Below are 14,235 nucleotides of genomic sequence, written 5' to 3'. Positions count from 1 at the left end.
ACCCAAACCTGACATTTTCCTCTCTTCTACCATTAAGCCCTTCAGTGTTGGGAGTGGTTCTAGACATTACAGTTTATGAAGAGTATAATTCAGTCACCTAGAAGCCTGATAATTTGCAAGAGAAATGGTTTAGAAAAAGAGTTGATTTTAGTGGAGTTAGGTCAACCCCTAGTGGTTGGAAACTCAAATTGTAGATAGTCTGACAACAGACATTGCCATTTTCACACAAGTTAGAAATAAAGCATTTGTCTTATCTTTAAATCCTGTGTAAACTGACCACTCTTAAAGGTGACTTTTCACAGTCTACCTTTTGTAAACATATGCTAAGAACAAATGTCAGCATATGTCAACAAATGACGCCAGAAGAAGAGTAGAAAGGCTGGTTAAGGAGCACAGGAAGGCCTCTTCCCCCTGCTTGCTTTCTTTCCAGAGAGGTCCACCTCCTGTCCTTAAAGCCCACATATGCCTGAGACCTGGATCTTTTCCAGGCTGAGTCAGTGGGTGGAGCAGGACCAGGTCTCTAGCCCTGGTGGTGATGGTATGCAGCCCTGTTTAGCCTTTGAGGACCCATGAGGTCACCTCCCAGAGTGGTGTGATAACAGCTCTTAAAATAAACTGAAAGCAATCTATTATTTGATGCAAGGTTTCTTAACTATTGTTCACTTCATTCAGAACAAGAAGGAAAAGTATCCTTTAGTTGCATTGAGGGGAAACTGCCTGTCCACAACTGAAGAGCTTTTTAGAGCAATGAAATGCGCGTTTCTTCCACCAAGAAGGGATGAGAGGGGAGGCTGCTTCCCAGGTGACATTCCTCCACTCATGCTAGTCCCAAGCCATCTGGCCAGATTCCTATTTGGATGTGTATTAGGAACAGGATGGATAAAGAATTAGTAATCCTAGGGCCTGGTGAAGCAAATGAAGGTAATTCACACTACCTTTCTTAAGAGAATCAAATAGCCTGGGTGACCTGAGGGTCTATAAAGTGGCAGGTTTTATATCCACTTCTAATCCACAGGCCAGGTCCTGCTTTGGTGAGTGTGTCTGTCAAGGCTCTGCTAGTCAGTCTATAAAAGGGAGCCTCTAAAAATGATAAGCCAGTTCCCTGAAACTAGTGAATTCCCAGGAGACGAATTCTGGAACATGAATAACAGGATGCCAACAAAAATATCATGTAGGGACTTAGAGTCTGTTGCAGCCACCCCTTTTCATAAGAAATACCTATGACATTAAAAAGTTATTCGGAATGTTGTATGCATAGGGTAAAAAAGTACAAAAACACACAGAGAAAAGTCAGACTTCCTCCCAGCACCAAGCCACAGGCTCTGTGTTTCCCTTTCCAAGGTAGTAGATGTCATTGGTTTCTGGTGTATCCTAGAGATGTCATATGCATTTATAAAACACATTTGTATAGTTTATCCTTCCTAAAATGCCTAAATAAAGCTTAGCATATAATATTCAATGTTCTGTACATTATATTTTAAATCTAGAGGTTATTCAGCAACAGTATGTGTATTAAGTACCTGTCTTTTTAATAGCTGTCTTTATATTTCACTATATGTATTGATAGACAGATTTTTGACCATTTATTTAATCATGGCTGTGACAATTGGATCATAAAGAAGGCTGAATGCCAAGGAATTGATGCTTTTGAACTGTGGTGTTGGAGAAGACTCTTGAGAGTCCCTTGGACTGCAAGGAGTTCAAACCAGTCAATCCTAAAGGAAATCAGCCCTGAATATTCATTAGAAGGACTGATGCTAAAACTGAAGCTCCAATATTTTGGCCACCTGAAGTGAAGAGCCAACTCATTAGAAAAGGCCTTGATACTAGGAAATATTGAAGGCAGGAGGAGAAGGGGATGACAGAGGATGAGATAGTTGGATGGCATCACTGATTCAATGGGCATGAGTTAGAGTAAGCTCCAGGAGATGGTGAAGGACAGGGAAGCCTGGCATGCTGCAGTCCATGGGGTCGCAAAGAGTTGGACATAACTGAGCAACTGAACTACAACAACTGAACCTTTAGTTCATTCCTAACCTTTCAAACAAAACATAGAATTGAATTTTCCTTGACAGGATGATTGGTTCAGTTGCTCAGTCATGTCCGACTCTTTGCAACCCCATGAATCACAGCACACCAGGCCTCCCTGTCCATCACCAACTCCCAGAGTTTACCGAAACTCATGTCCATTGAGTTGGTGATGCCATCCAGCCATCTCATCCTCTGTTGTCCCCTTCTCCTGCCCCCAATCCCTCCCAGCATCAGGGTCTTTTCCAATGAGTCATTTCTTCACATGAGGTGGCCAAAGTATTGGAGTTTCAGCTTCAGCATCAGTCCTTCCAATGAACATCCAGGACTGATCTCCTTTAGGATGGACTGGTTGGATCTCCTTGCAGTCCAAGGGACTCTCAAGAGTCTTCTCCAACACCACAGTTCTAAAGCATCAATGATTGGTAGGAGAACTTAAAATCTTTATAGTCACTTACGAGGTTACAAAGAGTCAGACATGACTGAGTGACTGAGCTGAACTGATGAGTATTTTAGCAAAGGGTAAACCTACAATAATGACAGGATCATAAATACGGGCCAGTTTTAAGTCCCTAAAGCACTGGTACTAGGCTTGTCTAAAGATGGGCCGTGTGGCATAGTTGTAAAGAGCGAGCTGTTGGAGCCACGTTACCTGGGTTTGAATCCTGGTTCTGCCACTTTGAAGCTATGTGGCCTTGGGTAAGTCTGTGGCTCAGTTTCTTTATACGCAAAATAGATAATAATGGTACCTACATTGTGGATTGTTATAAGGATGAAATAAACTGGTGTTTTATAAAACTCTCAGGAAGCTGGAAGAGTGAGAAACACCAAAAACCCTTCCCTCCGCTTAGACAGCAGTCCCATCTGTCTGCTATAGCTATTTTGGAACTCTAGAGTATCTGTAAAGGCTGGCAACTTCCAGAGGAAGGTTTGGACAGTAATTCGGCTTGCTTCCAGTCAAGATTCAAATCTTGGTAGCAGCTGCCCATCCCATCCCTCCAACTACACAGCAGGCAGCTGTGCATGTGTTTCTGGATCTAGGGTGGGCAGAAAGGGCCCAGTCCTCTCTGTGTCAGGGGTCTGTGCTCTGGTCACTCAGTACTGCTTCTGATCACAGAGTTGTGGACAGAGAGGTGGGTGGCCGTTGTTGCACCTCCTCCCATTGCTGTGCCTGCCTCACCCAACAGCTGAGGTGACTTCCAAGGGATTTTTAAAAGACTGGCACCCTTCTTTTTAAAAACCCTTCATTTCTTTTTTTTTTTTGCCCCTTTTGGAGCCAGAAGAGAAAGACTTAAGACATTCAAAATCAACTGCATATATGGGGAAAATTAGAAAGTGACCTCACATACCCAGGAAAAGGCACAGACTCAGAAATAGACCTGAGAAGACCTTAGGTTTCCATCTCAGGCTATTCTTGGCTCAGAGACGGCCTTCAACAACTGAAATAAATTAGAAACAATAACAAAAAAACAGCTACCACCAGGAAAGGGGAGGAATCTAATCTCCAGAATTACCACATTATTAGATTCAAGTGTCCAGTTTTCAACTAAAAGTGAAAGATATACAAAGAGACAGGAAACTATGACCCATTCAAAGGAACGGGGAAAATAGCAACAGAAACTATCCCTGGAAAAGACCTGATGGCTTATCTATTACACAGAGGCTTTAAAACAACTGTCTTAAAGATGCTCATGAAAATGATGGGTGAATAAAATGGAAAATATTGATTAAGAGAAAAACTAAAAAGAAATTCTGACAAGGACAGGAACTGAAATGCAACATTTACTAGTGATTCGAAGGCAGATTTGAACAGGAAGAAGAATCAATAGGGCCCTGAAGAAAAATGAACAGAACCTAAGGGACCCGTGGGACATCATCAAATGGACCAACGTATGTGTTATGGGAGTCTCAGAAGAAGAGAGCAGGGGCAGTTATACTAATATCAGACAAAATAGCCTTTAAATCAAACTGTTACAAGAAACAAGGAAGGATATTATATGTTAATAAAAGGCTCGATAAGAAGACATAGCAATTTTAAATGTTATGTGTTTAGTGACAGACCATCGGAATATTACATGAAGCAAAAACTGACAGAATTGAAAGGAGAAATAAATAGTTCTACGATAATAGTTGGAGATTTCAGTACTCCACTCTCAATAGTGGATAGAAAAACTGAACAGAAGATAAGGAAGCAGAGGACTTAAATAAGACCACAAGTCAGCCAGATCTGACCTGTGCACACAGAAGACCACCTGACAGCAGCATACGGGGCCCTTCTCCAGGACAGAACATGTTAGACCATCAGCAATTCTCAACAGATTTTAAAAGATAGCTCTCATACAAAGTATCTTCTCTCTGACCAGTATCTTTTGAAGTTAGAAGACAGTAACAGAAGAAAAGCTGAAAATTTTACAGATTTGTGAGAATTAAATAACACACTCTTAACCAATTGACCAAAGAAGAAATCACATGGGGAATTAGAAAATACTTAGAGATGAATGAAAACGAAAACACAGCATACCAAAACTTACAGGACACAGCAAAAGCTGGGTATAAAGGGGAACTTTATAGCTAAGAACACTTACATAGGTTTACAATTTAAGGAACCAAAAAAGAAGAACAAAGTAGCTCAAAGCTAATAGAAGGAAGGAAATAATAAAAATTAGAGCACAGATAAATGAAATAGAGAATAGAAAAACAATAGAGAAAATCAAGGAAACCAAAAATTGCTTCTTTGAAAAGATCATCAAAATTTCTAAACATTTAGCTGGGTAGACTAAAAAAAAGAGATAAAACTCAGATTACTAAAATCAGAAATGAAAATGAGGACATCAATACTGTTTCTACAGAAATAAAAAGGATTATAAAAAAGTACTGTAAACACTTGTATGCCAACAAATTGTATAACCAGATGAAATGGACAAATTCCTAGAAACACAGAGCCTACCAAGACTAAATTATGAAGACATGGAAAATCTGAACAGATCTACAGTAAGGAGATTGAATCAGTAATAAATAATCTCCCAACAAAGAAAAGTTTGGACCTAATGGTTTCACCGGTGAATTGTAAACATTTAAAGAACTCATGCCAGTCCTTTTCCGCCTTGACAGGAAGACCCCTCTATGAACAGCCTTGCTACACAACCCTCAGATGGCAGAATGGCCTTTGTGAAGAAGTCCTTTGAGACCTCTGGGGTAGTCAGCACTGCTGAACATACATGCGTATACATCACCTTGCCCTGAGCCTGAGCACCCAGGTCTTATAAAAACTAAGATTACAAGCTGAGCAGTGCTGGGATTCCCAGTGTTCCCTCTCTGCCGTGAGCAACCCCGTTTTTGCTTGGTGTCCTTCTCTACCCAGCATTATCAGCTCTTCCTCTTGGGAAAAGTTGAAGCTTCTTTAGAGCACGGACTAGGTTTTGTGCATCTTCTTAGGTTATGAATATAACGATAAATAAATTCTCCAAAGATGAAGCACGCACCGTCAGTCTCCTTTCATCAACACAACCAGAGGTGAAGCAGGTGCTTTTCTTCCCATTTTATACATGAGGATGCGGGATGAGAAACATGGACCACTTTGCCCCAGTCATAGAGCCAGCACTTGAATTTGGGTCCTTTGGACTCCAGAGTCTGCTTTCCATCTGCCCTCTGTACCTGTTCCCGCTTGCTTAGTGCCGCACATGTATTAATAGTAGGTGTTCAGGAAATTTTGATCAAACAAATGTTGAAGAAACAGCCTGGAAATGTGGAGACCAGTGGAGTTTCCCAACAGTAAACCCCGGTTGGTAGGAATAATGAGTTGAGTAGCCACTAGAGGTCAGAATTAACAAGTCTTTGTTAGCCCACTACCTGTGATCAGCCCTGACCCTTAGAGCTGGGAAGGACCTCAGAGGTGCGCCCACCTCCGGTCCCACTCCCTATTGATCAGAAAACCAGGCTTGAAGATGCAGTGACTTGCCCAAAGCCACAGCCATGTTTTGCCCATCACCACAACCTCTCCAGGACTTTCCTGGAGCCTAACGCATTCTGTCATCTGAAAACAATGTTCAGTGACTGTGCAGAGGACTAGCGGGCCAAGTGCTAGGCATATGTCAGTGAGAGACCTGACTGCTGAAAACTGGGGAGGGTTGGTTTCCAGGAATGAGGTTTGACTTTGACTCAATGTTACAAATAAGTTTTGTGTCATGACCCAGTAAATTATATCATTTTATTATACATTTTAATTCAACTATATATATATACATATATAATTGAATATAAATTAATATTTAGTCTACCTTAATATTTATCCTACCTAAAATGCAATACATTCTGTAATCTCATATTCTGGTCTGCCTCAGTCTGTTTGGTAAGAAAAGAATGCTATTCACAACCCACTAAATTGATTTCATGATCCTCTAGTGGTCATAACTTCAGTATGAATACCACTATTGCAAAATGATTGATTTCTGCTAGAAAGGCGGTCAGTCACCCTGAACTGTCATAAATGGTCCCATTTGTTCTGGTAGAGGGTGAGAAGTTCCTCGAACACAGCCACCACAGACAGACTGTTTGGAAGCCTAGGCAGAGAGGAGTCAGAAGAGGCCAGAGGTCACCATTGCAGTCCCATGGTCCAGGATTTATGGAAGGAATAAGGAGACTGCTGCAGGCTGGCTCTGCTGTCCACCTCAGGAGGCTCCCACCTGGGAAGCTAGGGGGTTAGCACTGAACATGTGCACCTGTACATGTGACTTCCTGAGAGAAAAAGATGATCAAGTGCTAAAACCCCAACGGGGTTATGAGTGTACAGTTACTGATTGGGAATCCTGGAAGGCTGAAGGCCTGTGTCCCTGAGCAGTGGTCCCTAGCACACACCTGAGAACAGGTGATTTCGTTTGTTGTCATCAGTAAGGTAGGCCGGTGCATCTCCTTCTTTAATGTGCACAAGAATCACCGGGCGGGTGGGGAGGTCTTACGAAGCTGCAGGTTCTGATTCAGGAAATACAGAGAAGGACTTCCATGTAGAGGAGAGGACGTGGGGGAGAGAGGAGGGTCTGACGGGTGTGTTCAAGCTTCGCCAACTCCCTTTTTCCCACAGACGTGGAGAAGGGCTGCCACTTCCTGCACATCCTGGCCTGTGCCCGCCTGAGCCTCAGCCCAGGCCTGAGTGAACCTGTGCTGCAGCAGGTGCTGCAGCTGCTGGAGGACCAGAGTGACATCGTCAGCACCACGGAGAAATACTACACGGCATTCTGAGCAGAGGCCAGCAGGCAGCACAGGCAGAGCGGGGAGGAGGGAAACCAGCTGGTGTTCACTCCCAAGCTCTGGTTTTAACATCGTGCCCAGGCTTATAGGTCTGGGGGAAATTATCTCATAACAAACTATGAAATCTGGTGATTTGAGGAATGGGAATTTGGCATAAATTCTGGAGGCTGCCTTCTACCTGCCGTCAGTTCAGTCACTCAGTTGTGTCCAACTCTCGGGACTGTAGCACGCCAGGCTTCCCTGTCCATCCAACTCCCAGAGCTTGCTCAAACTCCTGTCCATCGAGTCAGTAATGCCATCCAGTCATGTCATCCTCTGTTGTGCCCTTGTCCTCCTGCCTTCAATCTTTCCCTGCATCAGGGTCTTTTCTAATGAATCAGCTCTTCACTTCTACCTGCTGTATCCTGGATAAAATGACTTATCTCAGCTACAACATGCAAGAAAACCCTCCTCATTGGACTCTGGGCTGGACCAAGCATCACTCACGGAGCAGAAGAGGAAGAAACTGCTGGTGGCTGGCCTGGATGGAGGTTCTGCCGTGGGAAGGGACCTTCCATGGTAAAGGCCCCTGGATGCGGGAACAGAAGAGCGTACAGATCACCAGCTCAGACGCTTTTGAAAACTTCAGACTATCAGGTACTTTCTTGGCATCTCTTGGTGGTTAAGACCCTGGTGTAGGGGACTAGGTCTCCCTGGATGAGTGTTGCTGACCTATAATTTCTGTGGATCAAACCCCAGCAGTGGGTCCCGTCTTGGGTTGAATTGTTTATAATGATGGGAATAAAACAGGATCTAAGGCATGGCTCTGTGTTTGCCATTTTCCTTTTCTCCCTTCTGAATCACAAGGCGTTTCAGTACATGTCCCTGTGCTTGAGGACACTGACTAAATTCAACACATCGTCTCTTAATACCCTGAAGTTCTCCGAGGCTGCCGGCCAATTACCTGGCAGTGATAGATGTTATTTTCAAGGTTACCATTGAACGTGCAGGACGCCCTGACACCTTCTAAACACTCGGGATGTGCCCAGACAGGTGATGGGGTCATGCTTTTGCTGGGAAAGACAGGTAAAGGGAAGAAATCTGGCATACAGCATAGGCTTGTTCTAACAGCTCGATGACAAATCCAGCCAGCGAAAAGCAAGTGCAGGGAAAGATTTGGAGTTAATTACAGTCGTTTCACAAAAGCACATCTGCCTTTGGCTGCATCCTTAGAATTTGATGTAATAAGCTTTTAGCAGCTCTACTGGAGAGCCTGCAGGCCTGGTCTGTTCTGCTCTGTGTGGAAACAGTGGTTTTATACTCAGAAGTCGCCTGTGGCTCCATGTGTGAGTCCTGGAATGAGTCCCGACAGACGACTTCCTGTCTTGGACTTTCCTGACTTGACCCAAACCTCTGCCCGGCTTCTAGCAGTTATTACCCAGATAGGTGCCCTGTATTTAGAAGGGTTCCTATAGAACAGGGTTTACCTGTAATGACACCCCAATGGTTCCTCCTTGAGGTCAGCAGCTGTTCCATGCTGAACACATCTCAGATTATCGGAGCTGCCAGGAAGGGGTCTTGAGTCGGAACATAAAAAGGACACATCCAAAAACAAAAAAAAAAGGACACATCCTTGCACACAACCACCCCGCTTCTAGGAGGGCTATAACCCCAAGGAGGTGATCACAGAGGATGGAGAGAGTGTCCAGGGTGCCCACTGCTGTGTAAAACTGGGGTAAATATTCCTCTATAGGGAAAACTTAGTTAGGGTACATGTACACAATGAACTATTATGCAGCCATTAAGTCAATGGAGTAGACAAATACTGTTGCCATGGAGCAGTATCCCCGGGAGATTGAGTGGGAAGAAAATTGAGTTGGAAATCTATTTATATAATACCACTGACCTGCAACCCGCTGTGTGTGTCTGTATGTTTCTAAAAAGAGAGTGTTTTGCATATCCATCCATATAAATGTGGCAAGTATATGCATACATACAGTTGACCACTCCACTCCTAGGATTCAGTCCCAAACCTCTTTTCTGTTTAGCTTGCTCCCATGGGAATCTCAACCAGTCCCAAGGCTCAGACCATCTGTATGTTGACAAACCCCAGTTTACATCCAGTTCACACCTCTTGGAACTCCTGATCCTCCAATCAGCCTCCTGCTGACAGCATCATTTAGGTGTCCAACAGACATCACAAACGTAAGATACCCAAAGCCAGGCCCCCACCCACCACTGACCCCAAACGTGCTCCTTCAGAAGTTTTCCCTGGTTCAGGAGGAGGCAGCTCCATTTTCCCAGTTGCTCAGGCCAAGCCCATTGACTCCTCTCCTCATATCCCATGTCCTACCTGCCCATAATGGCATCTCATTCCTCTACTGCCACGCCTGGAATATGGCGGGGTTCCTACTGTCCTCTCTGCTCCCTGGCCCCTCTTCAGCTCCCACTGTGGAGCGGAGCACAGCAGCCCTGCTCCACAGTGCTTTTCTCATCACGTGGAACACGCTCTGTATGTTTCTTACTTACCCTGCTTATATTCTCCCGAACAGAAGAAATACTCCATGAAAGCAAGACTTTTTCTCTTTCATTTCCTGCTGGGTCCCAGCACCTAGAACAGGGCCCAGCACATCTTCCAAGTGATACCACGACTATGTGTGTGTGTGTGTGTGGCTCCCCTCCACCTGCTAAGAGCTTCCTCTCTTTCCTGGGGACTTTCTCCAGTTCAGGCTGGAAGTACTCAGAATTAACACCTACCAGCTTCAGCCAATGGGACCTGGGGTGAAAATACTTCTGTTCCCTCACCCTTCCAGTGAAATATATCTGAGGCTCATGTTCTACAGCACTTCGCAGAGTTTGTCTGTGGGGTTAGGCTCCATCCGCCCACAATAGCAGCTAACTTGATAATCACCCTCACTCGGCTACTTTACCCTGTCTTACTTTACCCCTCTCCAATACTGTTTGCTGCATCTCCCAAATGAACGGCTTCCTTTTTGATTCTCGTCTCAGGGTCAGATTCTGAACAAGCACAACACAAATGCTCACAAGTTTATTTGAAATTCTAATGAATAATTATGCACATCAGATTGTTAGAAATGCTCCCCAAAGTGACACACTTGTTACCTCTGGAAGGTGAGATGTCAGATGCTTTTTAACTACATATCTATACTTGAGTAGTGTTACAATTAGTAAATGTTGTCATACACTTCCCCAACTGTCTCACAAACATCTTTTTAATTAAAAAAATTGGGGGCACAGCAAGCACCATGCAGGATCTTAATTTCTCAACCAGGGATCAAACCTGTGCCTCCTGCGTTGGAAGAGCAGAGTCTTAACCACTGGACACCAGGAGAGTCCCAAGTGTCATGCAGAAATAACAAAGCTGTCTCTCGCTCCCCACCCCACACTCAGTGAACCAAGAATGCAATGAGACTTTTCCCTCCATAGTGAGATCAGGGAAGCTCCTAGAAAACTCTCTGGGGCTACAGTTGGGTCACTGCTCATGAACCGAAGAGCAACCCAGGGATCCCCCTGGGAATGAGGGAAACTGAGCAGACGTCCCCCTGCCCTTTCCATGCACACATTTCAGGAGCCAGGAACACTGCCTATAGTTAACGTAAGCGAAAAGACACATGGTGCTCTGTCTGGTCAAGGATTTGTTTGAAGACTCCTGATTATCCCCATCTGGTAAGCGCCCAGTGCTTCTCATCCCTATAAGACAGTTCTTTCTAATTATTTCCCCCTCTGATAGTGTGCCAGGACACTGGCTGGGAAAAAGCCAAGCAGAAAGAAGTCTGTTCAGTGATGAGGAACCCAAAACTTGGTGCCAAGGATTAAAACCAAGCAAACTTGTAGTTTTCCACTGGAGAAAACATCCGCACTTTTTTATTAGTGCCATCTCTTCTCTACAAGTGGCCTCTAGAGCAACTGCTGGAAAAAAGCATCTCATTGTTTCCTTACTAGATTTACATGAAGCATACAGGCACACTCAGGAAGACGGTGATGAGGCTTGCTGGAGAAGCTGGCAGCAGGCGCTGGGAGAGAAGTAGAGCAACCTGAAGGGAAATCATGTCCGTAGACGAAGAACCTTGCAATAGAGTTTTTATTTGCATAGTAGTCTATTACAGGTGGAGGCTCTAAATGTGATCCCAGACTCCCACATAAGTGAGTTTTTACTTAATCCAGAATTTTTTTTTTAATGACTTATTTTTATTGAACTTGTATTAGGTAAACCCAAACAGGTCAGTCCCAGGTTTTCCATGTTCAGAGGAATTCTAAATCAAATCCCAAATTCCTGAAAAGACTCCAGCCTCTCCCTGTATGTCAAATTTAAATGATAGCTTTCACTTTGTAACATCAAAAGAGGAATTTTGAAGACCACAAAATACCCTGGTTTTTTGTTTTTTGTTTTTAAACAGAGAGTAAAGTGATGTCTCATTAATTCAGACTGATGTGGTGAAATCTTTGTGTAAGTTAGTGAAAAACCTGGGCTTGAAATAGTGCCATCTTGTGACTTCTGGTCTACCCAATGAATCATACTATGTCTGAATTACTATGAGGGAACAGGTTTGCTGCTCTTAGGAAAGCTGCTCTAATGAATGATTACTTAAATTATGTATCATTTGTTATTATTCAATATCACTTAATTTTTTATGTATTTTGTGTCATTTTTATGTATTATATATCATTTAATATCAATAGGTGATTTTATAGCACTTGAATTTAAGAGATTTGAAAACATACTTCCATACAAAAAATTGTACGCAAATGTTCTCAGCACTATTATTCCTAATAACCAGAAACTGGAAACCACCCAGATGACCAACCACTAATAAGTGGATAAACGGATGTGATACATTCATACAATGGAATATTAATCAGCCATAAAAAAGGAATAGAGTACCGATAAATATTACAGTATGATGAACCTTGAAAACATTGTGCTCAGTGAAAGATGTCAGATACAAGAGGCCACATATTTTATGATTCCATTGATAGGAAATGTCCAAAATAGGCAAATCCATGAAGACAAAAAATGGATTAGTCGGGGCAGGCGGAGAGTTACGGCCCAGGGTTTCTTTTGGGGGTGACAGAAGTTTTCTCGAATTAGGTAGTGATGGTGTTTGCACAACTCTGAATGTACTCAATGAACTGTGAGTTAGGTTGGGATTCCTCACAGCATGGCAGCAGGGTTCCAGGGTAGGCACCCCAAGGAAGAACACATCCCACACGGAAGCTGCACGGCCACTTTGTGCAGAGTCCCAGAAGCCGCACAGTGTCACTTCTGCAGCATTCTGATTGTCAGGGCTGTCACCGAGTGCTGCCCAGACTCCAGAAGAAGGGAATAAACTACCCCTGATGGGGAGTAACAAGGCTCCAGAAGTGCACGTAGATCTGCAAGGAGATCCAACCAGTCCATCCTAAAGGAAAGCAGTCCTGAATATTCATTGGAAGGACTGATGCTGAAGCTGAAACTCCAATACTTTGGCCACCTGATGCAAAGAACTGACTCATTGGAAAAGACCCTGATGCTGGGAAAGATTGAAGGCGGGAGTAAAAGGGGACGACAGAGGATGAGATGGTTGGATGGCATCACCAACTCAATGGACATGAGTTTGAGTAAACTCCGGGAGTTGGTGATGGAAAGGGAAGCCTGGAGTGCTACAGTCCATGGGGTCGCAAAGAGTCGGACATGAGTGAGCGACTGAACTGTCTGAGAAGTGCATGTAGAATGGGAATATTGCTGTGGCCACACTGGGGAAATATAATCACTCACAGATAATCTTTCAGGTTTTATATACATACAGCCTCATTCTTTTTTTCAACTTACTTATTTGGCTGCACTGGGTCTTAGTTGCAGTATGTGAGATCTGGGTCCCTGACCAGGGATCAAACCAGGCCCCCTGCATTGGGAGCATGGCGTCCTAGCCATTGGACCACCAGAGAAGTCCCTGTCACAGCCTTGTTCTTTAAAAAAAATTTTCTTAATATCCAAAAGTACAAAGAAAGGAGAAAAACTGGTGTATCACTTCCCAGGTACTCTTTTTTTTTTTTAGATTATATGTATACTTAGAAAAATAACAATATTTTGCCCAAAATATATGTCATTATTTTAAATGCACCTTGCTTTTTTGTTTAATAACATATCTTAAAATTCAGGTTTTTTTTTTTTTTTTCCACTTCAGCATGCAAGATTGACTACGTTCTTTTAAATGGTCAGATAATACCTTTGTATGTTTAACGTTTTTATGTATCCTTTAAGGTTTTTAACCAGACCCTCTAATGAAAGATGTTTAATTGGTCACCAGTTTGTTGCTATTGTGACCAATTATGCAGGAAACATCCTCGTACATTTTCCTTTTCTTTGACATACGTTTGCATATATTTGTAAGGTAAGTTTCATTTTGTTTTGTTTTTATGTATTTGGCTGCCGTGACGGGTCTTAGTTGCAGTTATTGGGATCTTCATTGCGGGCACAGACTCTCTAGTGGTGCAGGGGCTTAGTTGCTCCACAGAAATGTGGGATTTTAGTTCCATAAACAGCATCCCTGGCATTGCAAGGCAGATTCTTAACTGCGAACCACCAGGGAAGTCCCTGTATGGTAAATTTTTATTAACAACCACCAGGAGAAAGGTCTTGAACATTTAAAAATTCAAAATATTCATTGGAAAGGTTGATCTGTTGTCTCTTCTCTTTTTAAAAAAATACTTATTTTTAAAATTTTTATTATTTATTTGGCTGTGCTGAGTCTTAGTTGCAGCATGCGACTCTTCGTTGCAGTAAGTAGGATCTAGTTCCCTGACCAAGGGTCATATCTGGGCCCCATGCATTGGGAGTGTGGAGTCTTAGCCCATGGGCCACCAGGGAAGTAAGTCCTATTTTCTTTTATTTATGAGCCTACTCTTTGCTTACAAGCTCACCAACACTGTACATATTTGAAGAAGGAAATGGCAACCCATTCCAATATTCTTGCCTGGGAAATC

At 43.2% G+C, this 14,235-nt stretch overlaps 1 protein-coding gene across 11 annotated transcripts in view; it reads left to right on the top strand.

Annotated features, from left to right (window-relative positions):
• STN1 (STN1 subunit of CST complex) overlaps positions 1-14,235 on the top strand; it is a 65,938-nt gene that overhangs the window by 29,834 nt on the left and 21,869 nt on the right. For 4 of the 11 annotated variants that reach the window (XM_061403355.1, XM_061403356.1, XM_061403359.1 and 1 more), the window contains exon 10: positions 7,106-8,072. The exons of the other annotated variants lie outside the window; for them this stretch is intronic. In XM_061403355.1, the coding sequence (XP_061259339.1) occupies positions 7,106-7,263 (158 nt within the window). In that variant the 3' untranslated portion in view covers positions 7,264-8,072. Of the gene's footprint in view, positions 1-7,105; positions 8,073-14,235 lie in introns of those variants that run through there. 11 annotated transcript variants of the gene reach the window in all.

Source organism: Bos javanicus, chromosome 26 (assembly GCF_032452875.1).
Source record: "Bos javanicus breed banteng chromosome 26, ARS-OSU_banteng_1.0, whole genome shotgun sequence".
NCBI classification, from domain to species: Eukaryota; Metazoa; Chordata; class Mammalia; order Artiodactyla; family Bovidae; genus Bos; species Bos javanicus.
Note: the sequence above shows the minus strand (reverse complement) of the source record. Positions and strands in the feature narration are given on the sequence as shown.